The sequence below is a fragment of the Macrobrachium nipponense genome, chromosome 20, assembly GCF_015104395.2.
Source record: "Macrobrachium nipponense isolate FS-2020 chromosome 20, ASM1510439v2, whole genome shotgun sequence".
NCBI classification, from domain to species: Eukaryota; Metazoa; Arthropoda; class Malacostraca; order Decapoda; family Palaemonidae; genus Macrobrachium; species Macrobrachium nipponense.
Window position 1 is genome coordinate 62,825,526 of NC_061089.1, and position 24,611 is coordinate 62,850,136.

At 36.5% G+C, this 24,611-nt stretch overlaps 1 protein-coding gene across 2 annotated transcripts in view; it reads left to right on the forward strand.

The window, feature by feature from the left end:
- The window catches only part of LOC135226645 (E3 ubiquitin-protein ligase TRIM9-like), a 256,198-nt gene that overhangs the window by 190,970 nt on the left and 40,617 nt on the right, over window positions 1-24,611 (forward strand). For both annotated transcript variants that reach the window (XM_064266360.1, XM_064266365.1), the window contains exon 2: window positions 24,217-24,312. In XM_064266360.1, coding sequence (XP_064122430.1) covers window positions 24,217-24,312 — 96 coding nt within the window. The remainder of the gene's footprint in view (window positions 1-24,216; window positions 24,313-24,611) is intronic.

Here is a 24,611-nt window from a genome sequence, read left to right on the forward strand (position 1 = left end):
AGAGTCTTATGAATATCTTAAGAATGGTTTCACCACAAGCGGGGTAATTGGATTACCTCGTCGAGGCACTCCCGTGTTGATACCATCAACATTTTCCTTCTGAAGCAATAAACACCTTCGTCTATTGTTTTAAATCACCAGCACCGCCCCCCTTCCCCCCTCCCCCCGGGAATTTTTCTCCCTCTCCTTTAGATGTAATCCACAAAACTCGCCTAGCTGTGAGATACATAATGCACTGCTTAGGTCGATTGATATATTAGATTTTAAAAGAGAGAGAGAGAGAGAGAGAGAGAGAGAGAGAGAGAGCTGTCAGGTTTAGAAGAATCAAATTACCTTAATATCTAAATAGAGATATTTTCAAGGCTCAAGATTATATCTCATCAACAGAGAGAGAGAGAGAGAGAGAGAGAGAGAGAGAGGAGAGAGAATTTCTGAATCTAAGTGAGCAAAATGATCCACTTTTCGATGTACAGTTAGATACGACACCCCTCCAAGCATGAATTGCTCTCTTAATGATGAACGGCCAAAATGTGGAATTTCAGCAATGAATTAAACAGTGGAGAAATTGAAAATAAAATATATCTACGAAATGTTAGCCGTAGAAATTCCTATAATTTATAACTTAAAAGAATACATGCATGCAATTACTACATAATAAGCGGGGAATAAGTAAAGCATTATGTGAAAAGACTTTCTTATTTGAAAGGGGGGAAAATAAAGATCAAGTAAAAAATGCCGGAAAATTTGGGCTTCACACCTTTATACTTTGATTTTTCATTAACAACAGCACACACCCCATCTACTTCCTGCAATACCCTCTACCTCGGAGACTTTGATACTAGCTAATGAGAAAGGCTCCGAGTACTGTTTTACCACTACGTGTAACAGCACACCCTGAGGACCCCGAAGCATGTAATTACCGTAGAACATCCAGCAAAGGTGACTGTAATGAATTTAAGTAGTAAGGCGATATAGAGTAAATTACATATTATGCTTTGTAATTTGCCTTCGTACATAATGTGCTTCCCGACTGTGCGTCTTCCATAATCCATATGTCTTGTCTCCGTTGGATCTGTACAGATGCATGCGTTTGTGTGCGTGTGTCACGTGCAGTGTGATGCGTTGCCTCCGTTCTCTGCTTCACCCACTTTAAGCAACCCTTATTGCGCACATCCTCCCTTTCAACCTGGACACACCAAACCAAGGTCCAGACACCCGCCTCCCTAACACGCAGATCCATTCATCCCTCCTTCCTGGGTAAGTGATGGGCTACTTCTCATACATCTGGCAGGTGTAGGGACTACAGCTGAGAGTCATTTTGAAGACCATCTTTTGAGAGAATAGAATTGTCGGTTTTATTTTCATATTAACTCGTTTTAACGATCGAGAGTGGGAATAAAAGTCATTGGAGGATAGGGTGATGATAAAATTCACCAAGGAAATATTTACGATAAGCAAAGTAGACAGATGATGACCGTAATGAAAGGCCCGGGGTTAAGAGCACGTGTCCCAGGAAACGCCCGGGGAACATCTGCTGAGGCAAAGGGACTGGCTGCTGCTGCTGCTGCTAGCCTTCTGCTAAATTGGGCGGACACAAATAGAAGCAAAATTGGACTCGTGCTGTCACAATGGATGACGTCTAATGGGGCACATTATGTCGCTGTCACGTGATACCTTTTGCCCTCGAGAAGGTACGAAACACGAGAGGAACGTTCGGATGGGCATCGAGTTCGTTTTGCTTGTAGGGGGAAAATGGTGTTGCTGTGAAAATATTTTCTTTGGGATATGCCTAAGTGCCGAATACGCAAACGCACGAAGGCGCGCGCGCGCACGCACGCATACACAATACATACATACATAATATATATATATATATATAATATAATAATATATATATGGATATATATATATATATATTTATATGGAAAAAAGTTTTCCGTAAATCATGTTGTCTTTCCTTAGAAAATGCGACTGACTCATTAGCGATACTAAAAGGATATACAAAATCAAACATATTAAGAATCATAATGTGGTCCCTTTGTTAGCATAAGCGTCTTGTCTGACTCCTTTGCTAACAAAGAGTCCACATTTAGCATCACTCATATTTCACATACATAAACAGTCCCAGTTCAGAGTAAATACACATAAAAATCAAAGGTAAAAATGTAGAAATAATTAAATATGAAAATATTAAACAATAACACCTTTAAAACGATCTGCGATTTCAACCAGTATCCCTTTAATACACAAAAGAGAGAAGAAAAAAATTAAGCATATGCAATACGACTAAAAAAAACTCAAAACTATTTGGTATTTCGACATATAACCCTCCAACCCGCCCCCTACGACAACCTCCCTACCTTTCACCACCAACCCCCCTTTCCACTCCCAAGAGAAAGAGGGGGTAGTTACCCACACATCATCGAGGTGCCCCACAGCGATGGATGCTTCGTCTCCAATCGGAAACATATTTACATATTGATATTTTTCCGACATTTATGGCGGACTGACTCGAAAATATGTAGATGGCAGTTTGATAGGATTTGAAACGCACGCAAGGAAGAGAGAGAGAGAGAGAGAGAGAGAGAGAGAGAGAGAGAGAGCCGAGCACGTTTTTATACGTTTATTGATGAGAGTCTTACACACACACGCACACAAGCACACAAACACACACATGTATAAAAAGAAAGAACCAAAGAAAGGAAGAAAATTTACTGTTAAACAATTTTTCCCTAATAACTATAAGAAAAATAATATGGGGGACAAATTGTTCATTAATTCAACATTTCTTAAATTTATTTATAATAATCTTTTGTTGGCCTTCGTTATCTATTCTTAGAAATGTCTGCGTGCGCATTCGTGCATTAAGGAACCGTAATGTACCAAATACGACAAATACATTTCCTTATAAAGAAAGACCTATAATCAAACAGCTAAACTCTCTCTCTCTCTCTCTCTCTCTCTCTCTCTCTCTCTCTCTCTCTCTCTCTCTGTTTTCACTCGCGTACTGGCAAGCCCGTGTAACGTGTTTTACTGAGATGAGCCAGGAAGGCCATTAAAGATGCTGGATCTTTCTGAATGCGCTTGTCCCCGGATTCTTTCAGGACACCTTATTGTGTTCTCTCACTCCGCAATATACATGGGCTTTCTTGAACCAGACACACCACACCACTTTTATACCTTAAGTCCCTAACACAGCGTCTACTTCTCCTCTCTCTCTCTCTCTTACTGACGTAAACATATGCTTAGATATAAGGTTATATTGAACGTGTAAGACTGGTTCGTGTCCTTTTACGCAAATGAGATAATATATATATTTCATATATATGAAGAACATGGAATGGTTTAGATTCCGGATTCATTAATAGACAATGGACAAGCTTTCAAAGATATGCTGTCTTCTTCTCAAGGTCCTCAAGAAGAAGACTGCATGTCGTTGAAAGCTTGTATTTTGTAAATTAAAGTATCTGGATTCTAAACCATCCCGGCTCATTGAAGCCTAATACGAGCAGTATGAATATATGTATATTCACAGTCAAGTTGTGTGGCTACTTTGTCATATATATACATATACATACATATATATTTAATATAATTATTATATATATATATATATATATATATCTATATAGTATATTAGTATGTATTTATTTATGTATGTAAGTGTGCGCGCGTGCACGAGAGCTTGTGCGTGTATCTGTATGCACAGGAGTACGTGGACGTAACGACAGTAAAAACATACACAATCGTGTCTTTGCTAACGTAAGCCTTCGTATCGGGCCACCATTAGATGATATACCTCTTCCATCTTCCGTATTCCCTTTCACAGAATACTGCTCAGTTCTCTCTCTGACATCGTCTTGAAAATTCAGCGTTTTTCCTCCCCTGCACTTGTCCCGCTCCTTCAAGGAAGAAGAAAATGGAAGGAAAAAGTGAGAAATCTTTTTTCCTCTCTCCCTTGCTGCCTGACATTCCTTTCTCATGCCTCCTCAGAGATTCCTAACACATCCTTCGTGCCAGAGTAAAGGAAGATATATCCTTCTCCCTTTCAGCTCGGCTATGCCACCCCTCCCTAGCCCGTGGGGCTGCCCGTGTGAAAGCATTTTGCAGGAGGACCCCGTCTGAACACCAATAAAGCAAAGATATACGCGCTCTTTCAGTTTAAGATGTTGCAGTTTAGTGGTTGTGTTAATTTTGCTTTTAATATTATTATTTCGTTGCTATTTTAACTTACATTATTTATACGCGAATGATGATTAAAAGTAGCAGCACTCTTGACGGTTTGTCTTTCCTCTACAAGAATTTCCGTAATAAGCTTTTCCAGCACACGATTCCATGAGGGTTTTCGAGATCATTAAACTGTCTACGACAGAATAACCAGAGTAACCACACACACAACTAGATATATATATGACATATACATATATATGATATATATATATATATATATATAGTATATAGATATATCACATAGATATATATATATATATAATATAATATATATATATATACATATATATATATATAAATATATATATATATATATATATATATATATATATATATATATATATAATAGATATATAATATATATATATGTGTGTGTTGTGTGTGTGTGTTTGTGTGTGGTTGTGTGTGTGAGTTGAATATTAAATAATTGTACGTTTTTATGAGTTTTTATTTTGCGCGTGTGCGATATAAATAAATAAATAAATATATATATATATATTCTAATATATATATATATATAATTATATATATTTATATATATATATATATATATATATATCTCAAGCCAGCAGCAAAAAATGAAAAGCAGCAGTACTTAGCGCTTTCTTGATACCTTGATGAGATGTATCAAGAATACACGAAAGCGCTAGGTAGGCTACTGCTGCTTATCATTTTTTTCCTGCTGGCTCTTAAAATACAATCTTCACGTGTTACTTGTGATCGTATAAAACACACAGACACACACATATATATATATATATATATATATATATATATATATATATATATATATATATATATATGTGTGTGTGTGTGTGTGTGTGTGTGTGTGTGTGTATGTATGTATGTATATATATACAGAGAGAGAGAGAGAGAGAGAGAGAGAGAGCTTTTATCTTTTTGTAATGAAAAGTCATAATTTCTATTTGCTCGGTATATTTTTTTTAAATATTTATGTATACAATTGCAATAAAAGCTTGCTGAGATTTTGTGCACAGATAGAGGTGACCGCTGCATGCGGAAATAACGTTTCCCATTATTTTTCCCACGTAATGTATTGTTTCAGTACTACTGTATTTGTAACAGAAGGAAAAACAAGGGAAATGTGCAATGGCAAACCTTACTTTTTGTTTACAGATTAACAAGGAAAGAAAACAGAATTTTATTTTACTGGGAAATCATGGAACACCAGTTGTCTTAATTTTTTTTCATGAATTTATTATATAACTTGGGCTAACACGTCCAAAAAAAATGGATTGACAGAACATAAGCCAGATTATTTACCTGTTTGTTTTTCTATTCACTTATTTCTTTATTCATATATTTATATGCTTACATTTATTCCTTGTTCAAAACGAACTTCCTTCCTGCTGTTATAACGTAATACGATTTAGTCCGCAACGCCCACCTTTTAAACCGGTTTTGTCTCTTCTCCCCCTTGAGATAAAATGATATTATTATCTCTCTCTCTCTCTCTCTCTCCTCTCTCTCTCTCTCTCTCTCTCTCTCTAGATAAAAAGATATTATTCTCTCTCTCTCTCTCTCGCTCTCTCTCTCTCTCTCTCTCTCTCTCTCTCATGTTTCACCTTTTTTTTTATTCCTTCCGGGTTTTTTTTGCTAATATCCCCTCTTGCCCCTTGTTCGTGCCCGCCCTCTTAACCTACTCACCAGGTGACCGATGTCTCTTTAGGGGGATTCGCGAAGGTGGGCATGGCCTCTGGGAAAGGGAAAAATAGGGAGAGGTAAGGGAACCTCAGAACGTTGTACAGCTGTCAACCCAACAGCTGCTAACGCTGTTGCTGCTGTTGCTGTAAGTACAAGGGTTTGTTGTAGCCGCCAGGAATCTCTCTCTCTCTCTCTCTCTCTTTTGTCCTTTATTAACGACAGTAAAGGCGTTTTATTTACAAAGCAGTACAGGAATTAACGACAGTACAGGCATTTTATTTACAACACAGCGGAGGAATGATATAAATTGAAATTTTTTATTAACATTTATTTACAAATAATGTTTTCCCGATGCCGATGACAGTGATAATTGCAAAGCAGGACTTTGAAGCGCAATCAGTCTCTCTCTCTCTCTCTCTCTCTCTCTCTCTCTTGCTTCCTGGCCAGCGTAACCTGCTGGTCATAGCCTAGCAGCCGCTACCATTTTCTGACCTAAATTCAGGTGGTACGATCGAATGTCAAAGTTTTTCCTCTTCTTCCCGTGATTAGCTAATAATTTTATTTAGTTTGTCAATTTATTAGAATTAAGAATTTTATTATATTTTCTTTTCTTTTATATTTTATATTCTGCGACATTTTTCTATTTTACAAAAGACAGTATTTTCTCCATCACAAGAAATTTAAACTTTGAGTTTCATATTGTATGTTGTCATTTTCATTTCCTGAATAGTTTTATTTGCTTTAACGTCATCAAAGAGAAACGTTAAAGATTTCACGTCGTCCTTTTCATTTCACGAATAATCATTATTTGCTGCCTCGTTAAAGAATAAAACGTTGGATTTCATACTGTCCTTGTCAGTTAAAACTCTTTCCAAAATAACAGGACTCGTAAAAGACGCACTTTTATCTCATAAACGCAAATACTGTGATGGTTTGTTTCGTACCAGGTAGGTTTTATTCAGAATTATTATTCTCTGACTTTTGACCTTTTCCGCCTGCTCAATTACGTTGTGTTTAGTTGGAAATTGTTTGCGAATAATTTCTGCTTTGGATTTCTTGATCGTATATTTCTGTCCGCCTCGACGATATTTTTCATTCTTATTCTTTGTCTTTTATTCATTAACAGCAATCAACTTTCTCGCTCACTCATTTTCTTTTATATAAGCATCCAAGCTCACTTAGACTTACACACACACATATTCATATACACATGTATATACATATAGTATATAATAAACATAGTATCCTTTGACTGAATGCTAATTAAAAGATCTTAAACTCAAGCACTCAGACCACCAACCCGAACGCAATCAAACTCACACACACACGCACACACACACACACGCACGCGTGTTAGTGTATGCGTGTGTGAGTGTGTGTATGTCGGTGTGTGCTTTTAATTGAGTTTGGGTGGGTGGGTGGTGTGCCATAGGCAATGAATGCATGAATTTACGATCTTTAACTAGCATTCAGTCAAAGGATACAACTTAATAAAGCTGACTTTGTAAATTGATATCACAGTGGTTCAAGTTGAATGCTCTTTTAGTTTTCTAGCATTTATTACTAATACGTTTCTCAGTCTCCTTGTTAGGCAGTTATATGGAGGGAAGAGGCGATATATGCACTGCAAAGAAACATGCTTATTCCATTGCTTTGTTCTTGTCTAAAATTTATACAGGTTTTGATTTTCCACGTAGTTCTTTGGGTACAAAGACAATTTGGAGGATGGTTGTCCTGAGGTAATAGGTAGAAAAGAGTGAGGTTATCTTTACATATTAATAAAAAAAATAAAAAAAATAAATTCATAAGTGTGAATAAATAAACAAAAATAATAAATGTGGATAAATAAAAAAAGTAAGTAAATAAAGTAAACAAAAATCCGGGTTCTCATATCCAACACAGAATTGTAGTTAAGTGTTTGATTTACGAAACCAAGCACAACCCGAAATAAGTAAAAATCCAAATCTTTTGCAATTTCCTTTATTTCAAATCAAAACTAATGGGTTTTGTGGTTCCGAGTAGTGTATTTACTTATTTTCTTGAATTTCTATCATATATCAGAAGCTCAGATTTTTTTCTTCAGTGCCATATCATCACTTCTATTTTAATTTACAAGTAGTTACTGGCATCATGGAATACTTAACTGTGAAGGGCAAATGAAGACCATCCCCAGGCCACCCCCTCTCCCCCTTCGCCTAATGAGTATAGTTTTCTTAAATAATTTTTTTTTTTCAAGTTCTTCTTTCGGTACCTGTAAGTGTTCTATATTCACTCTTATCTACCTCATTACTTTTGGTCTGAATGTCCGCTAGATCACCTTCACTATTTATACAAGGATATAATTATGTATTCACCTGTAAGTCCAGTTCCTGTTGTAAGGCCTGCGATGCTGACACTACCATTAAGAGAGAGAGAGAGAGAGAGAGAGAGAGAGAGAGAGAGAGAGAGAGAGAGAGAAGATGTGGAAGAGTTATAAACTTATGCCGAAGACGAAAATAAGGAAACAGAAAAACCAGACGTAATAGTAAGATGAAGGAGAAAATGACAATAAAATTAACAAGTTAACAACAGACAATATGAAGCGAAGCGGTAAACCTATCTCATAAACAAACGCAAGATGAAAAATAAACACTGTACAGAAAACAGGCAAGCTATAACAGAACAACAAGAATACGCCTAAAACATAGCAAAAATAAAGTGAAGAAAAAAGACTACATGGTGAATAAGTACAATAGAAACGAAAAGAGAGGTAACAAACAAATAACTACACAAACAATGGATAACCGTACAAAAAACGAGAACAATATCTCAAAAGGTTGTTCACTTCCCGAAGAGGCGCTCTCAGCTAGAGCCCTCCGGCAATTTTGATTTACGAAGGTGCAGATTCCTCCCGCCGTAGAACCATGACACTGCTGCCCTTCTACATTTCATCAAGGTCTAAAGGGTATTCTTTAGACCTTGCATTTCATGAGGTTAGTACAGGCCTGCGGGTTATTCGAATATGTTTTGTGACTCTATACTGGAAAAGTACGATGTGAGAGAGGATTTCCGCCATGTATTTTTATGCAGACTAGTATAGCGATGAAATTTAAATCTCAACATAAGTGAGATGGTTTATTATATAAAAATCAAAAGGTTACGCACTGTTTAAGCTTACTTAAAGCAGCCCAGATCCTAGTAATTTATGTAAACTTTTACACCGACCAAAAGAAAAGTACGAACACCTACAGCTTCCTCTGCACTTATATACAAAATGGAGCAAACGGAATTACATCATGCCTGGAACAACATCTTGCATTTCAATACTTGCATGAATCACTGTGAATGACAGCGTTCCATAAGATCTTGCAACACCATAGGATCGCATCCCAGGCGACACTCGGTGCCCCACCCCTCTGTGCCATGTAGCCTCAAATGAACGAAGTTAAGAAATACCAGAAAACCACGTCCTTTGAGATATCTAAACTAAATTGCAATCAACAATTCAACATGTAAACGCTATACTTTGCATCGTCCCCGCAGGATGTTTAAGCTATTGACTTTTTTTTTTACTTATTAGCTGCGTTGCTGTACTCAAACAGCGGACCATTTAGATTACGCAAAGAAACTCGTAATATTTTTAAGCTCGGAAAACTTTAAATGCCTAAATTCACATTCTAGAGCAACGTTTTTGCCGTGGAGGCAAAATGGTAGACCGAGAGAAGGACACTCTCTAAAGATAATGAGACAGGCAAGAGCACAGTTCAAACTTGTCTGAGGCACTGTCGATTGAATGAAAAGCAAGTACAGGGCAGATGCCATCTCTAGAATTTGAGAATCTGGCGATTACCCTACACTTTGGAATACAATCTATTCCTCAAATTCGAAGACCAAGAAACCTATATAAAAAGAAGTAGAAGCGGTCGGAGATACAGCTTTCATGTTATGCCACGCTGTACTTTGCGTTTTGCTTGCTGAATTCGCTTAACACCGTTCATCAAAAACAAGTTAAACTATACAGATGACCTCGGCAACAATCGTCCGACTGCAATCACTACAATTACATCAAAGATCTTTGCGTTTGTTCTTGTAGCGAGGATTTTCTCCTTTCTACGCACATCAGACAACCAATTTAAATTTAAAGCTCACCATTCAACTGATACTTGCACATTCATCTAGACACAATTGCTGAACTATTACCTATGATCAGTCTTCATTATGTTTTCTTGTTTTGCTGTTGCAAGAAAAATATTTGATAGAAAAATATTAGAAGTAACACACACCTTTACTTAAATTCAACCGGAACATTAAACTGCTGGTTTTTTTTAAATGGCAATCCTACGTCAAAAGGAATAACGTATGTCATACAACTTCTGCCCTACTAAGGTGGCAGTCTTTCACCATATCTATTGATAGGTATACAGATGTCCTCAACATTAAACTGAACTCACTCTCAGTCGGATGCGCTATGCAAGTGATTATAAAAAATAACTTTTTTATTCTGGTGACACTGTTCTAATCTCTCCATCAGTGCAAGGTTTCGTGCCGTATGTCTGCTTATGACTTTGGTGTAATTTAAGATACAAAAACCAAGATCCAGTGTAAGTCGCTACTCCCTAGATCGCTTAAACACAATGGAAAGCCACAAATGTTCCTCAAGAATCATATTCTGAAATTCGCACATGAATTCTCGAATCTGGGGTACAGTATTATCATATGTACGACATAAAAGACAGAACAGAGGCCATGTATATTGTGTGCGACTGGCAGCATGAATGCAATGATATTTGCCTTCTGTCACTGGAAAACGTAATTGCTGCTCTTTCACTCCCAGTGTCATAGCGTCTGTGGTTGCTACCCTCGAGGGAAGTATTACCAGAGACTCAATACAACGTATGACTGTCACTCAAGATGACATTCTGAGGCGCCTTGGCAGCACATTTCGCTATCATTTTGCCGCGAAGATAGAAACCACCAAGATAATCTGAAAATCATTGTTAAGCGAACCATTTCCTTGCTGATCAACAGAATAAGAAACAGTACCAAGACGATCTCATCTATTCATTTTGAACAGTGAAGTAGGAAGTCTAAACTGCGAGAAAAATTTTATAATGAGGCTTCTGCATCAATGTTTCGAATTATTTTTCATTCTGCGAATGACCCTCGTTGCTTTGTGCCTTCATGATTTATTTATTTTTTCTAAAATTTAATTGTTATCTGTAATATTTTGAGAAAGAAAATTATATTTATGTCTTCTAATCTTGTTACGGCCATTGTCTATGATTGGCGGCTGTTAACGTACGTCCTGTTGGGTATTTTCCTGCTAACGTTTTCGATGTCACTTGATCATGTTACTCTTTTGGGGTCTCATCTTTTAGTGCCGCCTACCAGTATTACTCTAGTTAACGTAATTCTTATAATTATCATCCTTCACCATCTCTTACTTTGGATTCTATTTAAAGTTATCTAACCCCATTAACGTTATTATCAATATAATTACTATCATCATCATTATGATTGTCTGCAGGTAACAGTTCACTATTCATTCATATGATTAAATGTATTGGTTTGTACTGTCGCTAATCTACCTTCATACTGAATTCGTATATAGTATGAAGCTGAGAAAAATCTTTCTTTTTATTACTATTATTATTAATCACTAGCAGTTTAAATGTAATTATTCACTCTTAATTCTTATTTACACTTAATTTGTATTTCTGTTGAACTGTGTCTGCCTTGTGGATCTGTAATATTTTGTGAATATTACAGTTAAAATACGTTATTCTTATTATTATCACAGTGTCAATTATAAATAATTAGAAAAGTAACAAGCATGATTTATGAATAACAATTAAAGCAACGGAACGTACCCAGCTATTTTTTGGGCATGTTTTGCGGAAAAGTCTACATCACAGGCATCCACACAGAGTATGTGTTGCGTTTCCGGCCGCCGTTTCTAAACATTCAAATGTTGCAAATTCCCTGTTTCGAATGACAATTTGTTTTTGAGGTAGAAAAAGAAAGCGTAGAGACAAAGGCAGCGATGTTGCCAAAGTCTTTATTTCAAACAACTGCTTTCTTTTTCTTTGCCGCTACACAGAATTCCGCTGTTTTTGCTATACAGCGTGCGATGTATTCTTAAATGTGCATTTACTGACCCGTTATTATGTGCACACATGTTAGCTGCATGTATATGATATCTGTAGTGTTCTCTAGATTTGTTAGAAAAATTTTGCTTGAAAATGTCGAAATATATCAGTAAATTCGATATGCTCTTAAAATTAGAAACAAACATACAAAACTTTATGCAGAAATTTATATGCTTACACTGAAGAGAACTTTTAGAATATATATCTGAAAAGGATATAAGCAACCGTAATACATGATAATGAACGACAATAAAAAAAAAAAGACTTAGATCTATGAATGAAAGGAAATATGTAAGAAGCCAGAAGTAGAGTTGACAAAAGGAAATAAAATAATCTAGTAAAAAATCAGTTTAGTGGTCCTTAGGTGTTTTGTCTCTCTCACTTTCTGGTTTTCATCCGTTGCTTTCTTTTTTACAGTATTTTTTCTGCTCTTGTAGATTTCTTTGTCCCTATTTTTGCTATTCATTTTCCTTCAACTCACGTCATGGACACGTACGGGACGGCATAAATTCATTTCATGACAATCAGAGTTTTTTCAAAGTCCAGATTTTTTGCCAGATATTTTTTCGTTGTTGGCATACAACCGCACAAAACTTGCAAAATTGGTGCGATGGCAATACAATTCATTTATAAAAAGCGTTTATCCTTTATAGCTTTATGAAGATGTCATGCCACCAATATAATGTATATATATACAATTATTTCTGTTCTGTCTGTCCCCTTTATCCAGGTATTATTGTGCTGTCTGTCCCTTTTATCAAGGTATTACTGCGGTCACCATAATAATACCCGAATAGGGACAATTACCACGGTAATACCTGGATAAAACGGCAGCCAGAAGACAGTACAGTAATAGCTGGCTAAAAGGGACAATCACCACAATAATACCTGGATAAAGGGGACAGCCAACACAGTAATACCTGGATAAAAGGACAGTCACCACAGTAATACCTAGATATAAGGGACAGACAGCTAAGTAGTGCCTGGTTAAAGGTGTCAGACAGTACAGTAATACCTGAATAAAAGGGGCAGGGAACACAGTAACGCTTAGATAAAAGGGACAGTAACTACCGTAATATCTGGATAATATGGACAGTCACCACAGTAATACCTGGATAAAAGGGACAGCCAGAAGGCAATACAGTAATAACTGGATAAAAGGGACAGTGATCACAGTAAGGCCTAGATAAAAGGGACAGTCACCACAGTAATACTTGGATAAAAGGGACAGACAGTATAGTAATACCTGGTTAAAGGGAACAAAAAACTTATTAGTAAATGTATAAAAGGGACAGTCACCATAGTAATATCTAGATAAAAGGGATAGCTGCCATAGTAATACCTGGATAAAAGATAAAGACCAAAGAGTAATAATTGAATAAAAAGGACAATCACCACAGTAATACCTGTCATTGGAACCTCAATGCAAACTACTCCCTTTTTCCCATGTCCCTCTCCTCCCCCTCCCCTATTCCCTCTCATTGATAGCCTTTGTACTGGCTTTTACTTGTTCCTTATCCCATGAGAGGGTATGAAGTACATACTATAATATGGCACTGTGCCAAATGTCACACTCATTACAATAAGCCTATTGGTTTTAGGGGCTATACTATTCAAAACTGGCTATACCTTTGGTGGCATTTTCAGAAAGGTTAACCGACCTATATGACCAGAATCTCTGGCTAATGGCACAGGCATAACATAAAACAAATGAAGGTGCCTAATTAAAGCATAAAATGAGAGGAAAGGGGAAAGCCATAAAAGGTGAAGAGATAGAAGAGTACAAGTAGAATCAGGAACCTGGCATCCTCTTCTTGATAGAAAGGGGGACAGAATTCTCCTTAAGAGTCTGGCACTGTGCCAGAGGAACTAGTGGGGAGAGAGACTATCGACTCTCTTAGTCTTCTTGGAGCCTCGACCTTTTCTGAGGTCAGTTTGATGACACCATAGGGGGACTTGGGGGACCCAAAGTCCAAGTGCAAGCTGCTCCGATTGCTGCAACAACAGGAACAGTGGGATTCTTCCCCAGTCCTAACATCATTGGTCTCAGTTCCTTGAGTTCTTCAGCCATGCTTGATTCAGTGTAGTCCTTACTCAGGGACTGGTCAACTGAGGACAGGGAGGAAGAGGTTATTGTTGGCATTGTTAACTCAGAAGTAGGGGTGAGCAACTCAGGCATGGGTCGTGAGGCCACACCTTTAGGTGAGCTTCTGCTGTGGTCTTGAGGATCCAGGGGCAGTTCCTACTGGAATTAGTTTGCCCTTTCTCACCAGCACTGGTAGAGCTGCCAAACTGGGAGGTGATAGGAGACTTGGACTGGATCTCAAGGAAGGAGACTCGAGTCTTGCCCTAGCACTGGTACTGATGCAGATGCAGGCACAGGGAGAGGAGCTGAAATCGGCACAACGTGGGTGCAGCATGGTACTGCCCAGGGCCTTGAAGTGGCAATGACAGTGATTTAGAGGTAGGTCTATGAGGACCAACCGTGGGAGCTTGTTGAAGCCATTGAAGGGCTTGGGCCCTTGGATTGTCTAAATGTAGAGGGGGACTTTAAAGTCTTCGTCCAGGAGGACGTCATAACCTCCAGGAATATGGGTTGCTACCGCCAGTGTACATATTTTTGATCGGCGAGGTCTTGTGACCATTAACCGAATGGTAGGAGAATCATTCTGATGTGGTGTAGGATCTCAGTCATGACAAGCTGGTGCCAATCAACCCTAGCTCCATAAGGAATTCTATCTTCCCCTACTATAGATATTTGTGAGCCAGTGATCAAGTGCTTTGACCTGGTGAGCAAGATAGCCACATCGGTGAGGCGCCACAGATATGATTCTTCTTGATAACCTGTCTTTCCATTTACTGTGTTGCCTCTATAATAGAAAATAAACTTAAAAACACAAGAAACCACATGGATTATGAACACCTGGATGGGTTGGCAGGCAGAGAAAGGTTAAGGTCACGAAGGCGGGGCTATACAGGAGAAGGAGGGTAATATCAAGAATAAGGACTTTAATCCTCTCCCCCACACAGATATATAAATACAGCTGGACTACGTGTCCGGTCATTCCACAGATACTTGACAATAAGGACTGTAGTCCAGGAAAGCTTGTAACTTTTTTAGAATAAATATCTCCGCTTGATACCTTCCAGTTGAAATAAAGTCCTGTTAGTAATTGTATTTATGCACTGAACAATTGTGTAAGTGATAAAGTTAATATATATATATATATATATATATATATATATATATATATATATTATATATAAAAAGAAATGCGTTAATGAATTACCAGTTAAGGCATGCCATCTTCCGTCCCGTAGCCAGCCTTCACACGACTGAATCCTACGTTACAATGCAGAATGATAATGCCTTGCCCCGAGTTTCGGGATGGTACTTGCCGTCCATACGGTTTGGAATCAACATCTCGAGCCTATCTTGTGACAGGGTCAGTAATGAAACTAACTGCAAACAATAGCAACTGTGATACAGATTATTAAATAGTGGTAAACCGACTGATACTGATATATATAAAGATAATAAAATAATAATAAATATTCTACATATTTTTGGAGCGTGGGAATCTATATAAAAACTGTCTGTTAATCAGGGTCAGTCATCCGCGTTTTGAAAAGTTATATTTACCTGATCTCCACCACCCCCTTTTCGCACTAGCAAAAATAGAATAGAAAAAACTAAAACGAGTGAAAACTTATCCTTTTAGAGACGTCTTTTAACAGTCGCTTTGAGTAGCCTCAAAATCTTTTTGATCAACTGTATGCAGGCGATTCAGAATTATTTCCTATTTTTTTTCAAAATTGCATTTTCTCTGTGCCATGATTAAAAATAACGAAGAAAAAATGTTCAATACAGATAAGCGACACAAAAATCAAATCTTTTAGTTTGGGACTTTGAATTGACCGATCTTTCATTGTACAGATTTGTTCCATTTTTGCTTTTTGTTGGTGCATTTGTCTGAGCCAGACATACGCTATGATTTTTTTTTCTTTTTTGGAACATCGATTTTTCTTTCATATAGCGATAGAAGCAGCTTCCGCAGAATTTATTGGAGGTTGTACGTCCGTGCACAATTGGCTCTACGGGGAACGGACGGAATTTGTTTATGCTGTCACGTGCGTAGGGGAATTTGTGTCCACGAACAGGCGCGGTCAGTCTTTCTCCCTAAAACCCACCGTTACCAACCACGTAAAATGTAATACTCTACCTACGATTTTATTATTTCGGTTTTGCGAGTGTGTAATGAAACAAAACAAGAGAGATAAAGGGGAGAAACAATATGGGTTATCGCGGATATACTGGTTCATGGCAAAATAGTAAAAACGTGTTGGATTCTTTGTTGAATTTGGCTTGGTATTTTATTCGGAAGCCACTACTATTTTGAAGGCTTTGTTGTCAAATGAAAAGGTTATGAACGAAATGCAGGAAAATTGGGTATTGCATAGAACAGAATATTAATCTATATGTCTGGTAGCTTTACAATAATACATATATAAACAAAACGAGCACTACTGCACAAACTGATGTGTGGTATATTAGATATATATATTAATATATTATATATATTATATTATAATATATAGATATATACATATATATATATATATATATATATATATATCTATATATATATATATATATATATGTGTGTGTGTGTGTGTGTGTTAATATCTACGTATATTTATTTTGTTCATTTATGCGCTCCATCATGACCGTCTTATTTTTTTTATCATTTTGATGATGCATTCACGAAATCGAGGTTTTCGATATCTTTTGAATCTATTATAGGAAAAATAAATGTGAGAGCAACTCTACAATAAACTTTCATAAGAAATAGGATAATGTTACAATATGTGCCTTATATCATTAATGATTATTCAGATAATGATGGCAATACAATGGACGACTGTCTACCATAAGAACAACTCTGTTGTTTGCAGTGGCGAAACTGATAATTTTCGCAGACAAGATTAACTAAGTTCGTCGACAAAAATCAGTTTACCACACTCACTCTCAGGGAAAATGTTCTGTTAATACAGATTACTGATCTGTTTGTTTGAAATAACTGAATCTGCCTCCTCAAGTAACAGAAAAAATGTAAATAAAGTAATGAAAAGAATACTCACCCTCCTTTGTCATAGGTGGCCTTCGACAGCCGCCATGGATAAACCAAACCATCTAAATCTTTTGGTCACTTCACACAGGCGAAGCAGAGATGCCTTCCAGTTATTTGAAAGGGAGTTTTCTGTACGTTACGTTGACCTGAAATGAAACAATGAAAGAACAAAAAATAGTGAATTTTAACACTTTAGACGAGTCTTGTTTTGGATGTTCCTTCACTTTTACTAACAGCTTTACTATTTATTTATTCATCTACTTATTATTATTTTCTTTTTGCCAAAGTGTGACCTATCGCTATTATGTTATTTTTACCGATTATTCTTTTATTATATATATATATATATATATATAGATATATATATATATATATATATATATATATATATACATATTAATCTATATATGATAGAGAGAGAGAGAGAGAGAGAGAGAGAGAAGAGCGAGAGAAGAGAGAGATACACGAGAGATTTTACACAGCTTCTGTGGAATTTACAGGAACTGTACGTCCGTTGTACTACTGGCTTTTCATGTTGGATGAACGGAATTTGTTCATGCTGCCACGCGCAGAAGGGAATTGTACGTAGGAAACAGATGCTCTCTCTCTCTCTCTCTCTCTCTCTCTCTCTCTCTCTCTCTCTCTCTGAAATCTATCAGTCTGTCCCTACCTCAGGCTTGATTATTTCGATTTGCGAATATACAGTGAAAGAAAAGTTGCACAAGTTACTGCAAATTAACAGGCTCATTGTATAAAAGTTAAAACGCTTTGGTTTTCCCATTGTACTTTACTGAGTATTTTGTTTGAAGCCATTTGTTTTGCAATCTTTATTATACGTTAACTGGATAATGAAAATAAATATATACACAAAATTTATATATATATATATATATATTATATATATGTGTGTGTGTGTGTGTGTGTGTGTGTGTGTGTGTGTGTGTGTGCGCGCGTTTGTATGAATGTGCGTGCTTGCGCGTGCGTCCGCGCGTTCACTTCTGCAAACAAACAAGTGCATGTATATGATCTTTGATTTTTCTGCCTGCTGTCTTTCCTAAGAACCTATCAATCATTCATAAAGGAGGACCTACTTCATTTCTCCTTGAATATACAAAGAAACTTGAAAACAAACTGATGAAGGGGGAAAAAAGACTAAAAACAAAATGAAAAAAGAAAAGGATATCGAAAACCTAAGGTTGGAAAGACTGCTCCGTGACGTCTTCGGGAAAAGTTTAGTCAATGGAGTATTGGAGTTCAGGAAAGAAAACAGGGAGTTCTGCTTCCGGCAGGGAAGTACTTTCTCTGAATCTCTGTTGGCGGGCAAGGTAAAGAAAGGGATTGCGGCTTATTTTTGTTTCACGGTTCTCTCTCTCTCTCTCTCTCTCTCTCTCTCCTCTCTCTCTCTCTCTCAAATTTTTTTAAGAGAGGCGTATGCCAGCATAAGTACAGATAAGTATCGTGAATTATTGCTTTGCCTTCTTCATTGCTGTTAGGACCAAATTTTCTTTTATTCTCTATTTTTCTTTCTTACTGTGTTATGTCTCTAGATTATATAAATAACTGAATAGTTGAAAGCTATCATTCATTAGGTCAATGTTCCTGTAGACTGGGCGATGAAATGCAACTTAAATAGTTTGGTAAAGAAATTCGATATGAACTGAAAAAAGTTACTTAAAAATAATCATCAAAGGAGTATCAAAACTCTGAGCAAATATGAGCTATCAAACCTGAGCACTAAAAATTGCAATGTTCGTAAAGAAATAACACTTCGAAGTTGTGCAAAAAGGATGTCAAAATTGCGAAAACTCAGTAGCAAAATTCCCGCAGAAATATCTGGTACGCTTAGAGCAGTGTGAAGTGGGAGTTTTTAAATAATTAAACGACGAAGTTATAATACCTGTGAGATGAAACTGACGAAGCTATGAAAAGAATGGTTAATTAAAACTCTGCTAAGGGCTGGTGCGAGCGCCAAGCATGTTTGTTGTAAATGATAAAAACTGTCTTCGAAGTTTGTGTTTGAAAAACTGATAGCTAACAGCCAGTCAATTTTAAATAGTGTGTTAAATTTACCTCGGATGAACTATATATACCTGCCAGATACTTTACACGGAGTTTAACGAAGATTCCTGGAACGGATAATATTACTGATAATAAATAGTACTGGTAAACAAAATATTAATTATTATATAACTCCTACCTGTATATCAAGCATGAAACTGAGATGATCCGTATAATTTCACTAAACGGTTATGGTATTCAGCGGTTTCGTTTTGGAAAATATGAAAGTCATGCCGTGACTTTCATATTTTCAATATGGTATCGAATTGGGAAGCATTGTTCAAATTAACGAATCTTAGATGGGAGATGTGTTCCCAGTAGAAAATGTCATGTCAAAATCTTAGCACAGAATCCTGCACATTTTCCTAATTGAAACTTTGTACTATTCCAGTTGGAGTAATGTAGCCCCTACTGTTCAAATGATGTATGTATGTATGTATGTATATATGTATGCTTAAACATTTATGAGACATCAATTTTTCAAAATTGTTGTGATACTCTGTAATGTGGTCTCATAACCCTGCGAGAGAGAATCTCAAATTCATACTATCCAAATTCAACTTCAAACATCACATTAATCAATACAGAGAGAGAGAGAGAGAGAGAGAGAGAGAGAGAGAGAGAGAGAGAGAGAGAGAGAGAAAGTATGAAACGGTTTTGAATATAGTTGATAAAATGCTATTTTCGCATCCAAATGAGTAATTTTTCCTGTTGAAAATATGCGAATTATTCAGATGAAGGGATAAAGGTGGAATTAAGCACCACAATTATACGATTAAACGCGATGCACACTGACGTTCAGACTAAGTTCATTAAAAATGGGTGTTCTATTCACTCTTAAGATTTCAATAGACAACGTTGATTCCTTAAATCTTTGATTAGTCAGTTTCAAAGGCTAAAGTTGAATTTATAACTCCAGTTATTATGTGTTCGCACATACTGTTGCCTTATCCTGCAAATGAATAAGTAAAAATTGCAAGTATATATGTTTACTCAAGCAGATGATAGTATTATTCTCTTACATCTTTCCTAATCATAGGAGGGTTGACTTTTCGGCTTTCGAATTTATCGTCCTAAAACTATAGCTTTTTACGTAATGACTTACCTAATGTCTTAGGCCCATGCCTTAGAAAGTTTATGTAGCATAACAACTTAAAATAATCGAAACAAGCAGACACTAAAAACCTCTCTCTCTCTCTCTCTCTCTCTCTCTCTCTCTCTATCTCTCTCTCTCTCTCTCTCTCTCTCTCTCTCTCTCTCTCTCTTTCGTTACTGGAAGATATTTGCTGTCCCTGTAGTGTGGCAACTTGTCGCACTTGTTGACAATCACTTGAGGCGTTGATCATGAGCCAATAAGAGCCACTCCGCGACACGGTTCATCTTAAAGGTTTTCTTGTCACTTTCGGATAAGGAATATGGGTTATTGTTATTATTATTATTATATTATTATTATTGATGTTGCGGTTGCTCTCTGTTATCTTAATTACCGTGACTGAAAAAATTCCTGTTATCAGTAATACTGAGGTTATTGTTTTGCTATATGACGAGAATGACCAAGATAAACTGAAAAATAATCATTAATTATAAGCATTTTCATTTGCTATATGGCGAGAATGACCAAGATAAACTGAAAAATATAATCAATTATAAGCATTTTCATAATTATCACCTTAACTATTAATCTTTATTATATATTAATAATAATAATAATAATAATATAATATATAATATAATAATAATAATAATAATAATAATAATAATAATAATATTATTATTATTTATTATTATATTGAAATAGGTTCATGTTGCTTACTTATCAATAAATACAATCGTTACACAATACAAAATAATTTTCTCATTTGTGCAACCCTCTCTCTCTCTCTCTCTGTCTCTCTCGTCTCTCTCTCTCTCCTCTCTCTCTCCTCTCTCTTCTCTTTTTTTTTTTTTTTTTACTGGAGTCGCCAGCAAATAATGATTCGCAAAATTGCTGAGTAACTTATCACTGCTAAGGATCCTTTCATAATCTGACGTTTCGACAAGCTGTTCCTCCCTTGTTATTTTATCATAAGAAATGGATAATAAAAAATATATTCCTGCATTATCATTTTCAGGGAATAATATAATATAATATAATATAATTTACCTTCTTTTGTTCCCTCTCCCTTCTTTATTTTCAGAAGCGTTCTCTTAACCTCAGTTATCTAAATTACTCTCTTAAAGCATAGAAAAAATCAAATTATACTATTCCATCTATGCAAGAATAGTTTCGGGCTTATTGTCAAAATATTATACAAATTCTTCTATTGGCAAAATTTGTCGTAAAGGTGAAATTGAGATATTGGTATTGCCTTAATTTTTCTGGTTCTTATAATGACTGTTTTTCCCCATTCTGCTCAAACATACAATCTATATATCGTATACTTGTCTTTCGCTTGTTTGTTCCAATTTATTCATGTCATGCTACATATTTATGTGTTTTCCGAATTAGCAAATACATAAAAAATGGCCTTTATTCGATTAGGATTATCACATTGAAGTGGTGGGAATTGTCCTGTCTTAAATTAAAGCGAAATCTTTATTTAATTTACACTAGGTTGTGTTACTCATTCTTAAATCATGATTCACTAATATTTTCACACAACAAGGTCGATAGTTTTTGTTGTTTTCCCTTTCTAACAGTGAAAGCTATTAAAATGTCAGTTATGTCTAATGAAGCACCTATTGCTTGCTCGGGAATTAAGCCTACAAAATACTTTGTTGTTGTTGTTCTTGTTGGCGGGTAGGAATGATCTATGGAAGAGCCTAATAAGGTCTGAAAAAGTTGTTTCACCTTTAGTTAAAGATACAGGAATCTTAGGGTAGGATATCTATGATTTATTTAAGTGAAAATGTAAAAAATATATAATGTGCATGTTAAACTGTATCGAAAAATTATTTCTAATAAAACAAATTGTTTATTTCAATTTTCCTTGGTGAAACAAGGCTCTATTTGACTATAGATTTTAGCATGTTTTAATGTAATTTAGCATGTTTTAATTTACATTAAATGTTAGGAAAATGTTTACAACTTATGCGTGATGGGAAAATCTTGCACAAGTCCTGAGTAAGCTGGAAGTCAGATCACGCCTTGTTTTTCTGTAATGTCGTGAGATTTATCAGCTATACATTGCAATGTCTACCTTCCAAGTAAATGAGGTTACAAACTCATTATCATCCTGAAGGCGCCAAAATCTGGTTGGTGGTTGTTTTAAACGGCCTTATACCAAAACGGACACAGCCACACAGATTTCAACAGCCCTAAGAAAGAGGGTGAGAGGTCTAATGTGGACCTCATGACTGAGAATCTACACAGACCTCAACATCTTCCCTGTGGTTTCCATCTCCGAATATCTCTTTCATCTCTGCGTATCTCTCTCATCTCCTTGTCGCCAACTCATTCATTTCCTTTCGCAACTCTTCCCTGGTCTTCTCCCCTTCCCTCTCCCTTCCTCCTTCGACCCAGAACATCCACCCTCCCTTGTATCATCCCCCCCTTCTTGTTTCTCACTCATGTGGTAAGATGCTCATCTTCCCTAGTCCTCCCACTATCTTCCCCCTTCTTGTTATGACACTTCTGCCCCACCAGTTGACAAACGTGTGTGTGTGTGTGAGCGTGTGTGTAGGGGGCGGGTCGTCACGGCCCCTGGGGAGACCGGCCGCCCCTCGTTCCCTACTCCCCCGGTGGGCCAATCTATAGGGGAGGGACCCGAGATACCACCCTCTAAAGGGACAAACCATCAAGGCGAGGAGTGAGAGGGGGAGGGGGATGTCTGTCCCTTCCAACGTTTGTCCAAACAAATGGCCACTGAACCCCTATCGATCGGCTACTGACAACTTGACTCGCGTGATTGTTTTCGAATATTTTTATATTCTCTCTCTCTCTCTCTCTCTCTCTCTCTCTCTACTAGTTTATATATTAACTTATAATATTCTTTAAAGTAATAAACAGTCTCTATAAATCTAAATGACTTGTTATTCCTGTTATCAGGATGGCTGAAGAAAAACAATTAACGTTTAATCGAAAGAAATGTATATAGTTTATATATCTCTTATACACATACACGCTCGCGCGCGCGCACACACACACACACACACACACACACACACATATATATATATATATATATATATATATATATATATATATATATATATATAAAATATGCCAGTTCCCCTTCAGTAGGGAGTGAGGTTACGTTCCCATTTTCCCATTTAAACATAACTTTCTTGAACGCTTGCCACAGCTAACATAGCATATTGTTATTTTTGCAGTTTATGTCTGTCCAAATGTCAACTTTGTTTATAAGTATCTATTCACCCGTGGAAAATTATCGAAATGAATAGTTTCCAGAAAATAATTACGTCTAAAGCCAATTCAAGAAACGCTTCCTATAATTATGCGAAACACTGCGAAATTGCAAGCAACCGACTAATTTCCCATTCAACATTTGTTTAATGTAATATTGTTTCATTATCCCTTCACTTTACTGAACATTTCATGCAAATTCTATTAATTTTAATTTCTCTATTTTTTTACAAAATTTGCATTGTCTGAAATTTCAAAGCGTTCTTATTCTTTTGAATTTCCATGAATTTCCTCATTTTATTAGTTTTCTTTTGTAATACAATTCAATATACGCTTTAGCATGGTTTCTTTGGTGAACAAAGAATATTTGTTCTACTCATCCTATAAGATGGCCATTCCCTACATATATAGTCCTTAAACATTCGGGTACTGACCATTTTACAGGAATAACGAATGTACTTTTTAAAATAGTTCATTAGTAATTTATATTCTGTCCTCAGCCCTTATATAAATATGAAAGGTATCGTTACTAGAAAATAAATAACAACTTGTGACTAATTCATCCAAGAATTACTTCATATTCTATAAACAAAGATGAATTATCATAATTCCGAGTACACACGAATTCCTAAAACATCCTTTTTCTTCTCTTCGACAGGCGGAGTTATCGGAGTCCCTCCAGCAACTATCTGGGAGAGCCAAAGCCACCCACGCCCATATCACCAACCTCAAAACCTTTCAAGACAGAGTCAACGTAAGTATAATGCCCCTGACAGGTTTTGATCTTTGAGTCAACACACGCGGCACGGGAGTTTCCCCCTTAACTGTCATCATTAAAGAAGGACGTTGTTGGTTGCTTCTCAGCAATTTAAGTACTCCCGGTACGTCTTGGGTTCGACAATGAGCAATTGTTTATGGATTTACGCATCCCTTGCTCGGTGGTAATTCACATAACGGAGTTAATGTGAAGGGGAACGTGGCTGATGGGGAATCATAATTCAGGTCACATTATTACATTTGATGATGGTATATAACTGGGATTACTTCGATGTC